The sequence below is a fragment of the Cricetulus griseus genome, chromosome 3 (assembly GCF_003668045.3).
Source record: "Cricetulus griseus strain 17A/GY chromosome 3, alternate assembly CriGri-PICRH-1.0, whole genome shotgun sequence".
NCBI classification, from domain to species: domain Eukaryota; kingdom Metazoa; phylum Chordata; class Mammalia; order Rodentia; family Cricetidae; genus Cricetulus; species Cricetulus griseus.
Window position 1 is genome coordinate 38,022,797 of NC_048596.1, and position 17,292 is coordinate 38,040,088.

At 38.3% G+C, this 17,292-nt stretch overlaps 1 protein-coding gene across 5 annotated transcripts in view; it reads left to right on the forward strand.

Annotated features, from left to right (window-relative positions):
• Positions 1–3,948: 3,948 nt before the first annotated feature.
• Positions 3,949–17,292, forward strand: part of Smc5 (structural maintenance of chromosomes 5) — a 65,183-nt gene continuing 51,839 nt past the window's right edge. For 3 of the 5 annotated variants that reach the window (XM_027406515.2, XM_027406516.2, XM_027406517.2), the window contains exons 1-5: positions 3,950–4,196; positions 8,601–8,742; positions 11,885–11,937; positions 13,148–13,310; positions 15,605–15,739. In XM_027406515.2, coding sequence (XP_027262316.1) covers positions 4,012–4,196; positions 8,601–8,742; positions 11,885–11,937; positions 13,148–13,310; positions 15,605–15,739 — 678 coding nt within the window. In that variant the 5' untranslated portion in view covers positions 3,950–4,011. Of the gene's footprint in view, positions 4,197–8,600; positions 8,743–11,884; positions 11,938–13,147; positions 13,311–15,604; positions 15,740–17,292 lie in introns of all 5 variants that reach the window. The other 2 variants (XM_027406514.2, XM_027406518.2) reach the window with 1 other exon arrangement.

Genomic DNA, 17,292 nt, shown 5'->3' on the forward strand with positions numbered 1-17,292 from the left:
AATCATCAGTCTTACACAGCTGTGAACCCTGTATGCTACAATAACAACTGGCCTAGCAAGACATGTCCACTGGTGCAATAGTGGCACAAAATATCATAGGCGTAACCATTTTCTGATTGACTTTAAAGCCTGCTCTACCATATGGAATCCATACCAAGCACCATTATCAGGGCCACAACCTGTGGCTGGATGAACGGCCTTAGGGGAGGATTTACTACTACAAACTTCTAATGACTTACTATTATACTCATAGATTAGTACATCTCTCAACTCCCATCAAAGAAGCTTATTTCTTCAGTAGGTGGCAATTCACACAGAGACCCACAATTGTCTGAGGTGCAGTAAATAGGAAACTGTGGAACATCATAACTGCTCCTTCCCAAGAGTGGGGACCATGATCCAAATTTTGTTTTTATAATTTTGTGTATTTTAAAGGAAACTTACAAAAACTAAACAAGCTTCAGGCCCCACAGAACCTGGATCCGGAAGAACAGTGACACTATAGAAAAGTTAGTTGTGTAGGGGGGTGTGGGGGTGTGGGGGTGGGGTGGGTGTGTAAGCTGGTAGCCCAAAAAAAAAATCCACCTTCATTTGAATGCTTGAAATGGGTGTTGGGAACCAAACTCTCATCCTCTGCAATAGCAGTTTATACTATACTCTTGACTACTGAGCCACCTCTCCAGCCCTCAAAATAGTTATCAATGTAATTAAAGACTGATACAGCAAGACAAAAGTATGTACTTTCATATTTGAGTGAAAATTTTAAGGCATATTAAAAGGTATGTGTTACTAATGGTCTGCCAAAGTGTCTTTGGCTCATGTTAATTTTCAATCACCCAGAATCCAACAAAAGCTAACCACGTAAATCAGACTGCCATGAACTCCTGTCTCTTCTTGCCATATATTCCTCTCTCTGACCAGCCAAAGCATTCCTGTCTCTATTTCCTTAGTGCTGGGATTAAAGATGTGCCACTCCACATGCTGGGATCACCTTTGTGTGAGCTCTGTTTCTCTTTTAGACTGGATCAATTTCGTGTAGCCAATGGTGGTCTTGAACAAACAGAGATCTGTCTGCCTCTGTCTCCTGTGTGCTGGGATTAAAGATGTGTGTCACCTCTACCTGGCCTCTATGGCTAATTAGTGTGGCTAGCTTTGTACTCTGATCTTTAGGCAAGCTTTATTTGTTAGATTATAAACTAAATATCACCATAGTATATGTATTCAATGAAATACTAATTTCTTAAAACCAAGTTATGAAAACTATTTAATGGCATGAAAAGTAATATATTAAGGGGGATAAATACAGTATAAATAATGCAATGTGTGTATTATATTATTGCCTTCTTTGAGGAACAAAAGGAATACACCACACACATACAAGGAAACAGACACCAAAACTTCACTAAAATCTTAATGATTAGTTGGAATAAAGGAATTAAAAGTTTTTCCCTTTGTAATTGTTTTTCTGTGTTCTTCCCCAAATTCTTGGGCTTATTGTTTTTATAATTAGAGGTAAAACCAGTGACATTTTCCTTTAAAAAAAAACTCAGCCTTTAATTTTTTTTTTTTTTTTTTTTTTTTTTTTTAGTGTATGTGTGTGGTGTTGTGTGAGTGAAGGAACATATGTAAGGGTCAGAGGACAATTTTCAAGAGTTGGTTGTCTCTACTATGGGATCCCAGGATTGTAGCAGATGCAGTTATGTGCTAATAATCTTGTTGATCCAACCTTTTCCTTTTTAAAGGATGGTATCTATTAGGTCCCAGGCAGGCAATATATGTAGAAATGAGGTCAAATGACTATAGAAGGATTTCTGACAGTTAGATAAAAGCCAGCATTCCTCGGGAACTTATAAAATGGTTTTCTGTCCCCAAAAGGAGTCATTTCCCTTGCCACAAGCAGAAGGGACATATGGCTCCACTGACATGCATGTGTGGTTGCATATCAAAGTATCCATGCTACTCTAAGCTCGAGGCCAGCCTGGTCTACAGAGTAAGTTCCAAGGCAGCCAGGCCTTCACAGAGAAAACCTGTCTCAAAACAAAACAAAAGCCCATGCTAGCCTGCAGGCTCCCTTGGCCCCATTCAGTAGTACCCATTATGCATTCCAAAGCCCCTACACCAACATCTTGGTCCTTCTTACCTCCTACCCATTCTCTTTAAGACCCTCAAGATTCTTCCCCACTCTCTCTTCTTTCTGCTTTCCCTTACAGACAACCTTGGCAGTTTGGAATGAACGTTTCCTCTTTCCACCCCATGGAGTGGCCATTTCTGTGGTTTCTTTACTGCATCCTCAAGTACAGTGTCAATTATGACTAGCTGGTTAAAACACATAGCGTGGCTGTATTTCTGAAGTGATCTAACTTTGGGGATTTACTCTCAACTTTCAAGTTTAGAAACACAATTTTAATAGCACTCTAAAAGCCTAATCCTGGCATGAAAATGGTGAACCTGGTCCCCTACCCTTAATCCCTACGTTGATGCCTATATTCTTATTTGTCCATAGAATAGATTTCCTCATAACTAATTACTTCTTCAGAGTTTGACTCTCCTCCTCTTCCTCCTGGATAGAATTTGTGATCCTCCTGGCCAAGTACCCAAATTTTGAGACTGCCAACACATGTCATCAAGTTTGGCAGCATTTAAACTTTTGAAGCTACTTTTCAACAAGCATATACCAGCAATGTGTGGAAGAACAAACTGTAAGGTCTCCTAAGCACTAGGTCTTTTCATTTCTTCCTGTCTATTGAATATTTTACAAGTTATTCCTTAATTAGCACTAAAATAAATAGATCTAGTACCCATGAGAAGTTTACATGTTTCCTACAATGATTTTATTGTCTTTGGTTATTACTGTTAGTGATAAGATTCCACTTGTGTAAGAGGAAGAAGGAGAGACCTGCAGAAGGAGTTTTGGTCTAGCTGTCAAGAAAGGACTCTACTGCAATGAATTTCTAAATGGTTTCCCCACTTCCATATTTGACACCCTTCAAATAATTTCCATACAGCAAGCAGAATGACTTAAAAACTTTAATTAGATCACAGCCCTCTCCTACTTAAAACCGTGCAATGGCTCCCCTTGACCTGCACTCCCCATTTCCTATTTATTCTCTGGTCGGTTTTGCACTCACTATTGGTTGGGTGAATCGCATCTGTGGGGCTTGGTGGCATCATCTTTGAAAGGGCTATTGAGCGGAATCTGAGCACAGTGAGCAGAGCTACTCCTAAAGAAACTAGCTTGTTCTGGTTCAAGGATTTCTGGAAAACAAGGAGTTTAAGCAGGGATTAAGGAACCTCCGCAAGAGGAGGCCATCCGGTGGCCTGCATTGAAACCCCCTCGCACCAAGGAAGAAGATGCAGATGAGTTCAAGACCAGCCTGAGGTGTACAGTGAGTAGTAGACCATGCAGAGATATATATAGAGTGCGTTTCAAAACATAAAAGGGCAAGGAAGTGTGCGTGGGCGGGTAACCATTGCGGTGCATTCTTCACAATTTTGAGAGCGCCAGAGGGTTGCTAGCGCCATGCTTCAAACAACCAGCACAGAGCCAATGGGGACCGGTATCTTTTATGTTCTTTGGAGTATGGAGGTTGATTTGAGACCGGAGAAGGAAACCGCAACGTAGAACCCAAAGACAGGTGTGGCCAGGGAGGGACAGTCGCAAATTCGCACGCGACCCAAGCACGGGAAGCGCCGAGGCAGGTTTCAAAACAGTAAGTGCAATTCACATATTGCTCTAAAGTTAAAACTCTCTGAGAAGAAAACCCCGAAACGTACGGAAAGCTGTCCTCCAGCCTCAGCCCTTCCAGTCGCAAAGCCAGTCAGCAACTCCGAGCCTCTCGGAGCTGCGGCGGCCGCCGGGGCGGGGCGGGGCGGGGCCTCGGCTTCCCCAACCAAATCTGCGCAGGCGCCGCGCGGTCGCGGGGCGGGGTCAGGAGGGGGTCAGTTAGCGCGGGAGTCTGGGCTGCGGCTCGCCGGGAACGGAAGCCGCTGCGGAACGCGGAGGAAGCCAGGATGGCGACTCCGACTGGCAAGGCTGCGACCCTGAACCCCCAGGCTTCCAAGAGGGTTCTCCCCAGAGATGCCTCCTCTGAGGTCCCGGGCAAGAGAAAGAACCCGAACCCGACGTCGACCCTGCCGCGGCCATCCGGGCCATTCGTGGAGGGCTCAATCGTCCGCATCGCCATGGAGAACTTCTTGTGAGTGGCCGCAGGCCGCGCCTGGGCGGGAGCAAGCGGCCCGCAGGCCCCGGGGCGGTGCGCTGTGCTCGCTGTGGGGTACTCGTACCTGGCTTCCCCTCCCTCAGGCTGCCCCTACCTAGGCCGTGGAGACTGGCGGGGTTGGCTGTAGTAGACGTGTGGACTGAGGGTTTTCGTTTTTGTTTTTTTATCCACCCGCCAATGGTTTTGGAAGGCGTTGGATGCAGTCAGCGGATATGCAAAAGGGCCAGGTCTTCTAGTATAGCTGCTAGTCGTGGTCTCCCGAGGACTTGTGCAATTCACAAAACTCAGGAGGCAACAGTTAGAGGCAGATTTTGAAAGTGTACACCTTTTCCGAGTGGGCAGATGAGATGGTAATGGTTGCTGATTGGAGGTTAGAGTGTACAAAAAAATTAAATCGTGTTCCCAGATTTTGTACCTCCTTGGAGACTCTTGGCCCTTCAGATCCCCATTTCTTCCCTGCACCCACCCCAACTAGTTAAGTAGATTCTAAATGTTACCAAAAATATCTTAGCGTCTTATTAGAGTTTTTCTTTTGGAGCATTTTTTTTAAATGTAGATTTGAATAAGTTACAGAACTCTAGTAGCAGTACTACCTTTTTTTTCCCCAAGCACTTACGTACCAGGTACACATCTGTCGTTTACACATCGCTGTTTCTTCCTTTCTTTATTGATTATATAAACAGAAAGATGCTGTTTTTACCCGGCTTTATATCGATTCTAATAGCTGAATTTCTGTCTGAATAGAGATGAGGAAAGGGAAACGTATTCAATTGAGGTATCTGCTGTAACTTATCCACCCAGGGTTTCGGGCGAGGCATAAAGTCTAAAAGGGCTAGTTTCATGCACAACTGTGAGAGCTTTGAGAAGAATATATTAAAATCTGAAAAGAAGGGAAGATGATGCACAAAGAAGGAACTTCCTGAAAGCCAGTTTGTAAGTTAACATGTGTGGATAGAGGTCAGAAACCCTTGTCTCTGGTCTGTTACTATGCTGAGAAACTCCAGTTTCCTCCTTCAGGTAGTCAGCAACCTGGAGGCAGTCTGCAGGATGATTTTGAGAGGATACCAGACAGAAAGCAAGAAGACTTAAAATAAGAAAGGGAGAGCCGGGCATTGGTGGCACACGCCTTTAATCCCAGCATTCGGGAAGCAGAGGCAGGCAGATCTCTGTGAGTTCGAGGCCAGCCTGGTCTACAGAGCGAGTGCCAGGATAGGCTCCAAAACTACACAGAGAAACCCTGTCTCGAAAAACCAAAAAAAAGAAAAAGAAAGGAAGAAATAGAGATGGACTGTGGTGGTGCACACCTTTAATCCCAGTGCTTGGGAGGCAGAGGCAGGCAGGTTTCAGTGAGTTCGATGCCAGCCTGGTCTACAAAGTGAGTTCCAGGACAGCCAGGGCTGTTACACAAAGAAACCCTGTCTCGAAAAAAAAAAAGAAAGAAAGCAAGAAATACAGGGTGAAACTATTACCAGGTGAAAGGAGGGGTTTGACAAGATCTTCCCACAGATTGTGAGGTGTGAGGACAAAGCGATTAGTAGTTCTTCCCAAGCCTCCATTTCAGCTAACTGGTCCTGTGTTACCCAGGAGAGAGTGGAGTGGAGAGTAAATGATGAATGCAGTTGAATGTCTGTGTCTTGAACTTCCTAAGAGAAGCAAATAAACGTTCTATAGGTGTAGTTTATAACTGCTTGTAGCTCAGAGGCAACGTGAAAAGTCACAGACTTGGGAGTCCTCAGGTGATTGTTGATGTTGCAGAAGTTGTTGAAACTAAGCAAAAGGAAGTGTAAGTTGGAAGAATAAAAAGTCTGTTTATTGTAAGAGTGAGAGGATGCACTTAGAGATCCTGAGTCTCATGAGGACTGTTGTCAGGGAAACTAAGTTAAAGTACTACTTCAAAAGTACCTGCTTCATTGAATTGTATTGAGACCGAAGCCCCCCTACACTTAGCAGTTGGAAAAATGCTGCCCCTTTGATAAAGCTGTACAAAAGAAAATTTTGCAGACCAAGGGAGAACAAGGAAAGAAAGTGTCGACAAAAACAGCAAAGAAAAAAGTAGTTGAAAAATGCAGAGTTGGGTATGGTTTGGGGAGTATATTAGGATTTTTTTTTTTTTAGAAGAATGGAACTTACAGAATAAATCTATATGTGTATATAGAAAGGCCAATTATTAGAATGGCTAACAGTCTAACAATTGCTGTCTATCAGTGGAAAGTCCAAGAATCCAGTAGTTGTTTAGTTCATGAGGCTGAATGTCTCAGTATGTGCCAGAATCCCAAAGATGAAAGTTCTAATGCTAGTGAAGGAATGGACTCCCTAGTGAGAGTAAAGGCAAGCAAGCAAGCAAAGATAGCAAACTTTCTTCCATGTCCTTTATAGAGTCTGCCAGCGGAAAGTGTGGCCCAAATTAAAGGTCGATCTTCACACCTCAAATTATCTGGATTAAAAGTGGGTCTTCACACTTCAAATAATTTAAAAAATCCCTCAAAAGTATACAGAGCTGCTTGAGTTTTAGTAAATTCCAGATGTAGTCAATTTTACTACCAAGAATAGTCATCACAGAGAGTAAGTCCAAGAAGAAGTAAGTAACAAGCAAGTAGGGAGGCTAGGTTTAGAGAACTCAGATGGCCTAGAAATAGTACATGAGTTTGCTATGAATGAACTAAGTTGAGTGGGCTTGAGAGTAAAGGGAAAGAGTTCTAGGCAATTGCACAAATTAGTCAAGAAACTAAGAGAAATATATAATAGAACGTAAAATTCTGAGCAGAGATAGAAAAACTGAAACTAGGGTGAAGTTACAAAAGATCACTTTCCCCCTCTTTTAAAGTAAGATGTATGTGTCTGTGTGTCTTTGTATTATGTCACAGGTTCCTTTGGAGGCCAGAAGAGGGCATCTTGCTCCTTGGAACTCAAGTTACAGGTGGTTGTGAGCTGTCCTATGTAGGTGCTAGGAACCAAACTTGGGGCCTCTGGAAGAGGATGACCTTTCATGACAGTGGAACTGTCTCTTCAGACCAGCCCTTTAGCTTTTCTTTCTTTCTTTTTTTAAACAGGTGATACTAGGATTCATGTGTATCCATGTATTTTTTTTTTGTCACTTATTTATTTTTGCTACCACCTGGCTGTTTTAAAAGTGTTAAGTATTAAAGTTGGTGTGTGTTATTTAATTATTTATATATTTAGCATGTTAGTAGCGCTCTGGCAACTATCTTGGGGAATTACTTAGGTGTACCTGAGCCTACGCACTAAAGACCTAGAGAGGGAATATTACTTATGAATTCCAATTAAAGATTTTGAAAGGCAAGGTAGTTTGCTTCATATTTTGCCAAAGCTATCCCCAACAAATAATGAGGATTAAACACAGATAAAAAATTAATAAAATAGATCTGAAAAAGTATGTAGGAGAAAATCACTTATTGAAGAGCTCACAGAAGCAGCAGATTTAGAAGCAGACATCTAAAACTATAGGTACTGGATATAAGTTAAATCCGTTTAACTCATTTAAGTATGGCGTCAGAGTTACTGGACAGCACAGTGTGTATGTGCAGACTTGATCATTATAGATCTCTGGTCATGCCTCCTTGCCTTCTCTCAGAGAAATAAGGACTATTGGAGCATAGCCTGTTGTGGATTCTTGGAATCTTCTTGCAGCATATTAAAGGAAATGAAGGGCCTTTTTAAAATTAATGAAATGAAACTGTTGATTTGATAACATCATTTTGTGATTTGAATAACTTTGTTTTAAATATTAATATATAAATGTAAATAAAGTATAGTAAAAGTACTAAAATATGTAAAATATAGTAGCTACTGATAAGACATTAGGGAAAAACTGTGGCTTCTTGTATAAATTTGCTTTAAAATTATTTTACTTGTGAGGTAAGTTTGCTATAGTCTCCCAAAAGAGGATAAATTGTTTGAAACTTGGGTATTGTGTTTGTTTAACAACAGGATTTTACTATGTAACCCTGACTGGCCTCAAACTCAGAAATATCTGCCTGCCCCTGCCTCATAAATGCTGGAATTAAAGACATGTGCCACCATACTCAGTCCCTGGGTTCTTATTTTACCTATGCATTATTATTTTTTCCATTGGTAGAAATGTCCCTTTGTAAGTTGATTATTTAAAACTTAGAGGGCTAAGGATATAGCTGGATGATAAAGCATTTACGAAGCATATAAAAGGCCCTGGTTTGAATCCTTAGTACCTCACCCCTACCTCTCAAATATATGAATAGTATTACATTCATAAGGTTAGCTAGCTTTTAAATGAATTATAAAGGGGTTGTGGGCAGTGATAATGCAAAGCAACAGAAAATGCTCTTGCAAAGAAAAGTGTTTTCTCTCAGTTCTGTTTAATGATTTTACCTCTTTACAATTCAGAACATATGATATCTGTGAAGTGTCTCCTGGGCCCCATCTGAATATGATTATTGGAGCTAATGGAACAGGGAAGTCAAGCATAGTGTGTGCCATTTGCCTTGGACTAGCAGGCAAACCTGCGTTCATGGGACGTGCAGATAAGGTGAGTTAACATAGTTAAGTTTTTAAGAAAATGCAGAACCATCTGTTTTTAGAAAACAAGTCAGTTTCTACATTTTGGATTCTTGAAATAAGCTTTCTTTCTACCTGGAACTTCTAGAGCTACATTAATAGTTAACCTCTCAGGAGGTTACAATTAATACTGCTCTAGAAGTTGTATGTAGAACAGTATATTAGACAAAGAAAGATCTTTCATCAGTTTCCAGATAAGCCTGATGCCTTAATAGGAAAACTTCTCAGGATTGTCGGATACCAAGTTAGATAAAACTTAGTTGAGTTTCTGGACATTAACAGTGAACAAAAAAAATGCAGTTAAAAATGTTGGGTTTTGTCTTTTTTAAGAGAGAGAGAGAGAGAGATTGCATGCATGCATGTCTGTGTAGGGTGAAAAGGGTGTCTTATTCCCCTGGAGCTGGAGTTACAGGAAGTTGTGAGTCATACATTTTGTTTGCTGGGAATCAAACTCTGGCCATCTGCAATAGTACTAAGTGCTCCTAACTAATGAATTCTCTCTCCAGGCCCAGATGTTGTTAATAATAACAATGCAAGTATAAATTATTTAAGAATAAATTAACAAAGATTATACAAAAAAATATAAAATTGTATTTTAAAAGAACAGTTTGTGAGCAAGTTGAGATAGTTGAGTGGGTAAAAGCACTTGCTTCCAAACTGACAACCTGAGTTCTATCCCTCCCACAGGTTGGGAGGAGAGAACTGACACATACATGAGACATGTCGTGCACTCTCCCTGCAAATAAATATAGTACAAAACAACAAAAACACAGTATTTTGTTAAAGCTTAAAATGTAGTACTGAAAAAACTGCTGCATTAGTCAAGTGATACTATCAGATGTTTAGCTGTACTTAAAATGTAGTGCTACAAAATTGAACCAAATACTCCCTAGTTGTAGATAAGCCTATTCAAATGTTAATAAATTAGCCTGATGACCTTGGCCAGTGGTCTGAACATCAAACGTTCATTTCAAAGATAAGGGGATTAAAGTAGTTAATTTGCAAGGACCAGCTCATATTTTTGTGAATATTTATATGTACTTTGTTAAGTCATGAATTCATTCCTGCTGCACTTGGTTATATTCTCAGTCTGTACAGGTTGTGCTATAGCAGTTTTTACTAGCCTTGCTGGTTTTATTTTAAAGAAACCACATCTCCTCTTGGAGTGGTAGGGTTTTTTAAGGGAGGTCCTGGAGTGCAGTGGTTCCTAAATACAGACTGTTGGCCTTCTGTGTCTACATATTTAATATTTAATTGAGATCTAAGTTCTCAGCAAGAATAATATATTTCTGTTTAAATGTTAGTATACAATTTTACTACAAGCACGAACTAAATCATCTGTATGAATACTTTATAATAAATAAAAACTGCTTTCTATTTTTATCCTTCATTAGTACCAGATATTTTAATTGTTGCAAGCCAGTGCACAATTAGCTCCTTGAGAGAGGTCCTTGTTTTCTATGAGTAAACAATGTTAAGTCACCTCTCCAGCCAAGGCCAGGTAACTTACTTGTACATGACAACGTTCTGATTTGAATGCCCCCCTCCATCTTTCTGATCCTTAATTCCTTAATTTCATCATCTATAAAGTGGTTATAGTATATGCTTCAGGGTTGGTATACTGCCAATTGAATTTTCCAGTTGGTCTTAACAGCATATAATAAATGGTAGTTTATTTACAGTCATTATCACAAATCATTAGCATTATTAAAATAATTATTGCAAGGCCTTATTTCTTTTTTGTTTTGTGTTTTTTAAAGAGTTATATGTGGCTGGGTAGTGGTGGCGCATGCCTTTAATCCCAGCATTAATCCCAGCACTCGGGAGGAAGAGGTAGGCAGATCTCAGTGAGTTCGAGGCCAGCCTGGTCTACAAAGTGAGTTCCAGAACAGGCTCCAAAGCTACACAGAGAAACCCTGTCTTATAAAACAAAACAAAAGTTGTGTGCAGGGTGTGTGTGTGTGTGTGTGTGTTTGTTTGTATGTGTTTGTGCACTTATGGAGGCCACAGGAGGGTATCAGATTTACAGATAGTTGTGAACTACCCAGCATAGGTAATGGAAACAGATCTCAGGTCCTCTGGGAAAGCACCAAGTGCTGTTGACTCTCTAGCCCTTGTTCTTTATATATTTTGTAATGTTTTGCTGGTCACTATATTCTGATTAAATTTTTTTCTGTTGTTGGTGATTTTCTTAAATTTACCTTTCAGTATATTTTATAGTACTTTAAAATATAAATTTTATAATGCTGTATCCACGTTAGTTTGTATTGGTACTACTTTTCCTTGTTTTTTTTTAATGTATTCTTTAATAATAACATACAATATATTTTCATCATATTCATACACACACACGCGCACACTTACTTGTTTTGTAGTTTTGAGACAGGTTCTTGTGTAGCAATGGCAGGCTAGTACTGGTATGTAGTTGAGGGTAACCTTGAATTTTCCTTTCTACCAAATACTAAGGGGTGAAGCCATGACATTTCTATCATTTTAGTATTTATTTCTTATGGAGCTCAAACTTAAGATCTGGTTTGATGTTTTAGTCCTTCAGTCTCTGTTGTATTTAAGCTCATAGTCATTAGAACTAGTTCAGATGTCTATTTTACTATGTAAATTATAATTTTATTAATCATATTTAAAAGGTACTTACTTGGTGGCAGGTCTATCTTTAAAACAGGATGGGCACTATTAGAGTGGTGTTAATGTTTATCTGTACACCTTTATGGGTGTCTGCCACTGGAGTAGATTTGATGTAGTGCTCTGTGGTTGTAGTATAGAACTTGTTCTGTCTGAAGTTTAAACTCTTCTGAGAGTACATAGTACTCTGAAGCCTGATTGCCCAGATTTGTATCACTTCCACTTAGCACCCTGAAACCAGCTTTGTAAGTCTTAACTGCCTGGCACAAAAGTGATCTGTAATTTAACTATTGTGATTTCTGTAGTATGAGAAGAGTACAGGGACCTAGCCTTTCTGAAAAGTGGTCAGGATGGACATTCATGTAGTTACGGAAAAAAAATCTTGATTTGAAGAACAGCAATGACTTTTCTAGATCTCTGATTGTTATCCTGGGAATACTGTTGCTGCAGCTCTTATTCTTTTTACGCTGTAGGTTGGGTTTTTCGTGAAGAGAGGATGTTCCAAGGGTTTGGTTGAAATTGAACTGTAAGTGTGAAATCTTCTAAAACATCCCTTTTCTGTATTATTTTTCAACTTGTATTTATACTTTCTTGATAACGTTGGGAAAGAATATAAATGTAATATTGTGGCAAATATAGACAATGCTTTTTAAAGGATATATAAATCAAGTAAATATTTTTACTGTGTCTTTTAAAAAAAATTTTTAAAACATTTTTGAAAAGTTCTTTAAATTTTATAGTTTAGTGGGAATAATGGAACAAAAGTATATGGCTGAAAATATATGCTAAGAAGTTATAGTCAGGTCTGATTATATACTTCATAATTTTAGCACTTAGGAAATAGAGGCAGGAGAGTAAGGAGTTGCATGCTATTCAGGAGAATTAGGAGTTTAAGGTCATCCTCAAGTAGATAACAAGTTCAAGTCCAGCCTAGACTACTTGTGACCTTGTCTCAGACAAATACTCACACCAGAGAGGGGGAAAGAAAAACTGTGGTTTTTCACAAATTTAAGACTTTTTGCCAGTTTTGAAATATTTGGGCTAGAGTGTAGCGTAGTGGTGGAGAGCTTACCTGATATGCTTAAAGTCTTGGCTTTGATCCCCTTATGAAGAAGATGGGTGAACAGATGGGCAGTTGAAGCAAGTACTTCTGAAAGCAAGACATGAGTAAATATTCTTCTTTCAGATTCTGTTTTACTTAATGGTTCTTTATAGGCATATACTATAGTTCTCTCTGGATTCAGAATGGAGAACATGATGAGTAACCCATGATTTCACCATTTTGGGCAGAGGGTTTTGATTAGAGAAATTTCTACGTGGAAGTCAGTTTTCATTCATACATTTTCCAAGTAGAGAAAGTTTCCTCTGACTGTTATGTTATATTAGCTTTTAATGTACTAATCACTTTTGAATTGCAGTCAGTGTATGTGACTGAATAGTGTAATGCTTAAAGGATAAATAAACTTGGTGTGTTTGGGGATTAGTATTGGCACTTGTTTTAATTTCAACAATATAGGTAGTTTTGAACGTTAACTAAATAGTAACTGATATGGCCAATTGTGGAATAATTACAAACAAAAAGCCATGCTTTCTAACTTGGAAGGGTTCTAAAAATACCAGAAAGAATAAAAATTATAGTAATATTTCTTAGACCTTGGGTATAAGAAAAGTAATAGAAATGTTATTCTTAATCAATGTGTGTTTTGAATATAAAAGCTCTTCAATTCTTTAATTAGGTTCAGGACTTCGGGAAATCTTGTAATCACCCGTGAGATTGATGTGATAAAAAATCAGTCCTTTTGGTTCATCAACAAAAAACCTGTAACCCAGAAAATAGTGGAAGAACAAGTTGCAGCCTTAAACATCCAAGTGGGAAACCTATGCCAGTTCCTGCCTCAGGTCTGAGAAAATACATGAGAACATGGGAAAATTTGGGGTGAATGTTTTGGCTTTATGCCACAGAAAACATAAATACCATTCAAGAAATAATGCAGTGGTATTTGTATCAAATGCAGCACTCTTAACATTTGTAATTCTTTCTAAAAGGAAGCATCCCGTTAATGTTATAAAAATATTACTCTTTACATTGAGCACAGCACGCAGAACTTACTGTTTTTATGGGCATGGTGACACATATCTGTAATTGTAGTACTCCAGGCTAAGTGAACCTCAGTCGTCCATATATTGTGTTAATAATTTTAAGTTCCAAAATGTTTTTAAAACTATGTATTTTTTTCATGTGTATATATGTGTTGTGCATTGGTATTTGAGTACACATGTGTGCACATATTTTTAGAGGCAGAGGTTGATGTATGTTTTCCTCACTCTCCGCTTCATTTAATAGGATGCGGTCGGCACCAAGATCTTTTCAGTTTGACTAGAAGATTCCATGTCTCTGTCATAATAGTGGGATTACAGGCAGGTTGCCATGCTGGATACTAGAGATCCAAACTCCTGTCTGTCCTCACACTTGAAAGCACTTTCTCCACTGAGCTATCTCCCCAGCCCGTAAGAAAGGTACTTTAAGTACAGAGTAGATGCAGTAATTCATTTGCAAACTTTGACATTTTTCAAGGAACAACTTCTTTAAAATATTTTTATTAATCCTTTGAAGCTTCATATAGTGTGTTTTGATCATAACTACTCCCTATTTCTTCCCCTTAACTCCTTCAAGATCACTCCAACTCCACCTCCCCATCTACTCCTAGTTTTGGGTCATTTTTAATTTTTTTGTAATACCCCATGGACTCCATTTTGTACTGTCCAGATACTCTGTGATTTGGGCCATGCGCTGGTTAATGTACCAGGAGCCACACCAATAACGAAAGTTGATTCTCCCTCTCCCAGAAGCCAGCAGCTTAACTATTCTTGCTCTTCAACTAGGGTATGGGATTTATAAACCTCAGTCATCCTTATATTGTGCTAATAATTTTAAGTTCCAAAATGAACCACTTCTAGAATGTTAACTGACTCAGAGGTTAAGAGCACTGACTGCTTTTCCAGAAGACCTGGGTTCAGTTCCCAGCACCCACTTGACAACTTAACAACTGTCTGTAACTCTAAGATCTGACATCCTCACATAGACATACATGCAGGCAAAACACTGATACACATAAAATAAAAATATATAAATAATTTAAGTAATATATATTAATTGGCTTGTTCTGGCAGCCATAATTGCCGTGCATTAAGTGTGGTGATCCTGAGAAGCCACAGTTAATGAACAACTTTTTGTTGTTGTTCTGTTTTGTTTTGCCTTTGAAGACAGGATTTTCCTGTAGCCCTGCTTGTCCTGGAATTTGCTCTAGCTGGCCTTGAATTCAGAGATCTATTTGTCTCTGCCTTCTAAGTCCTGGGTTTAAAGGCATGAACCATCATGCCTAGCTTAATGAACAACTTTTAATACATTTGCATGAAATATTTGGCTAAGATGAAATTCTTTTATATGTAAGTGTACTTTCTAAAGTCTAGTATTATTTTTTTAAATATTAATATTTATCAATAATAAAATATCCTGGTCTGAAGAGATGGCTCAGTTGTTAAGTGCATATACTAGTCTTTCAAAAGACCCAAATTTGGTTCCCAGCACCCACATATGGCAGTTTACAACTGCCTGTAACTGCAGCTCTAGTGGATCTGATGCTGCCACCTTGATTCCCTGGACATTGTACTCACAAGCACAAATCCACACATAGATACGCACATATAAAAGAAAAATTTTTAAAGAATTTTTTTAAGTCCTGATAATCTACATTTAAAATTATAGTCACATATCTTGTTTTAATGTTGCTTTGTGACTATTTTCTTCACAAACATAATGATTTGATTTAATAAGTCCAAATTAAATGCCGATTTAAAATTTGAAAGTTATATTTATCAAACTACCTCCAGAAAGAAGTATTTTTACTGTTCCTCGTTACTGTAGGTATTAATGATCATTTCAGTCTGGAAGACTGTTTCCTTTTATTTCCAACTTGCTTGTTTGTATAAACATTTCTACCTAGGAATAGTGACATGTTCTTTTAACATTATAAAAAAACATGCCGTCATTTTCGAAACACAGTATATAGTAAAGATTTTAAGAAGATTCATATCTCAGGAATTTTTTTAAATGAGACCCGTTTTGTTAAACTTAATATATTTTAAAGGTATTTATGGATGATAGTTGCTAATACTTAATTTTGGTGCTGTAGGACAAAGTCGGGGAATTTGCTAAACTCAGCAAAATTGAACTACTTGAAGCCACTGAGAAGTCAATTGGTCCTCCCGAGATGCACAGATACCACTGTGAACTTAAAAACTTCAGAGAGAAGGAGAAACAGCTAGAGGTATTTAAAATAGACAACTGATTTCTGTTGTCTTTTACTGATTCTGCTTCGAAATATTTAGAGAATGGGTAATATTTCTGTATATGGAGTAAATTCATAATTGTTGATTTTTTTTCACCCAAGCTTATATTTCTAACATCAATTGATGGCAGAAAGTGAGAATGATTTTGATTTTATGAAATTTGAAATATTTGATTGTTTCAGTAAATACATGTCACCAGTTGAGTTTTTAAGGAACTTTTTCATAGGAAAGTACATTTTTCTTTCATTTGGTACCCATGAAATAGCTGTCATGTGCTAGGCACTGTGTAAGGTTTTGAGTATTACAGAAGATAAGGATGTGGTGTTGATGTCACTTGGGGTATTATTTTCTTAAGTCAAAAGAAGGTAGACTGTATAAGCTAAATTATAGAATTATCTGTTATGTAGAATTAGCTGAAGAGTTCATTTTTAATTTTTACCTTTGATAAATTGATACATAGAAATGTTGTATTACCTATCATTTTTAAAGATGGTTTAGTTAATGGTTCTAGTTCTAGATCCTTAGATCTTAAGACAGTATGTTTTTAGAATTAAAAATCAAGATATGTCTTCTCTTTAAGTATAACTATCTATGGCAAGTATTTTATTAGTAAAGCATTAGTTTTGTTGGCTTTATTCAAAAGGAATTGGTCCAAGATTTTTGTGATTACTTAGTTCTGTGTCTGGTACTCCTTTAATTCTTTTGTCTTATTTTGCACTAGTCTAATATTTCCATCTGAAATAGATTTCTAAGTTACCTCCCATCCACTGAAGGTGACAAGTATGTATTCCCCCCCCCAAGGCTCTTCAGTGCATCTTTGTATTTGTTAATATGCAATAGAAAGATTTAATTTTAGCTTTTTGTCGTCTCAAAGTCCTTAAGTCCTAAGCATTCATGAATGCTAATCCTGATACTACTTTGCATTTATATGCCATTTTTACAGCCTTTATTAAGCTTTCATCTGGGCAGATAGGACTAAAATCTAAACTGTTTCATATTCCAATCATGGGTGTCTACAGAGCTTCACTTTACGAGTATTTTGGAGCTTCAGATTGCAGATGCTTAACTGGTAGTTACATCCATGCACATACTCCACAATCTGATACATTTCAAAAGTAGAAGCACTTTTAGCATTATGCATTTTGAATAGAGGATACTTAACCTGTATTAAGTGAATTGCTTCTTTTATCTTTAGACAAAGCCATGGGCTTAGAGGTGTTGACAAGGCTTCCTCACAGTTCCTCAACCAGAACCTTTCTGCATGAGTGTTACTTTCACTTGAGGTTATTTTTACCCCCTTGCTTTTAGATAGGTCTTCTGTAGCCTAGACTGGCCTTTAACTCTGTGTAGCTGACAATGGCATTTAACATGTGATGTTCTTGCCTCTTCCTCCTCAGCACTAAGGTTACAGGTGTGTATCACTAGGCTAGTTTTAAGCAGTGCTGTGGATCAGATCCAGAACCACATGCCTTCCAGGCCAGTATTCTTCCTAGCCTCACTTATTTTAATTCCTACAGGATTCTTTTTGTGA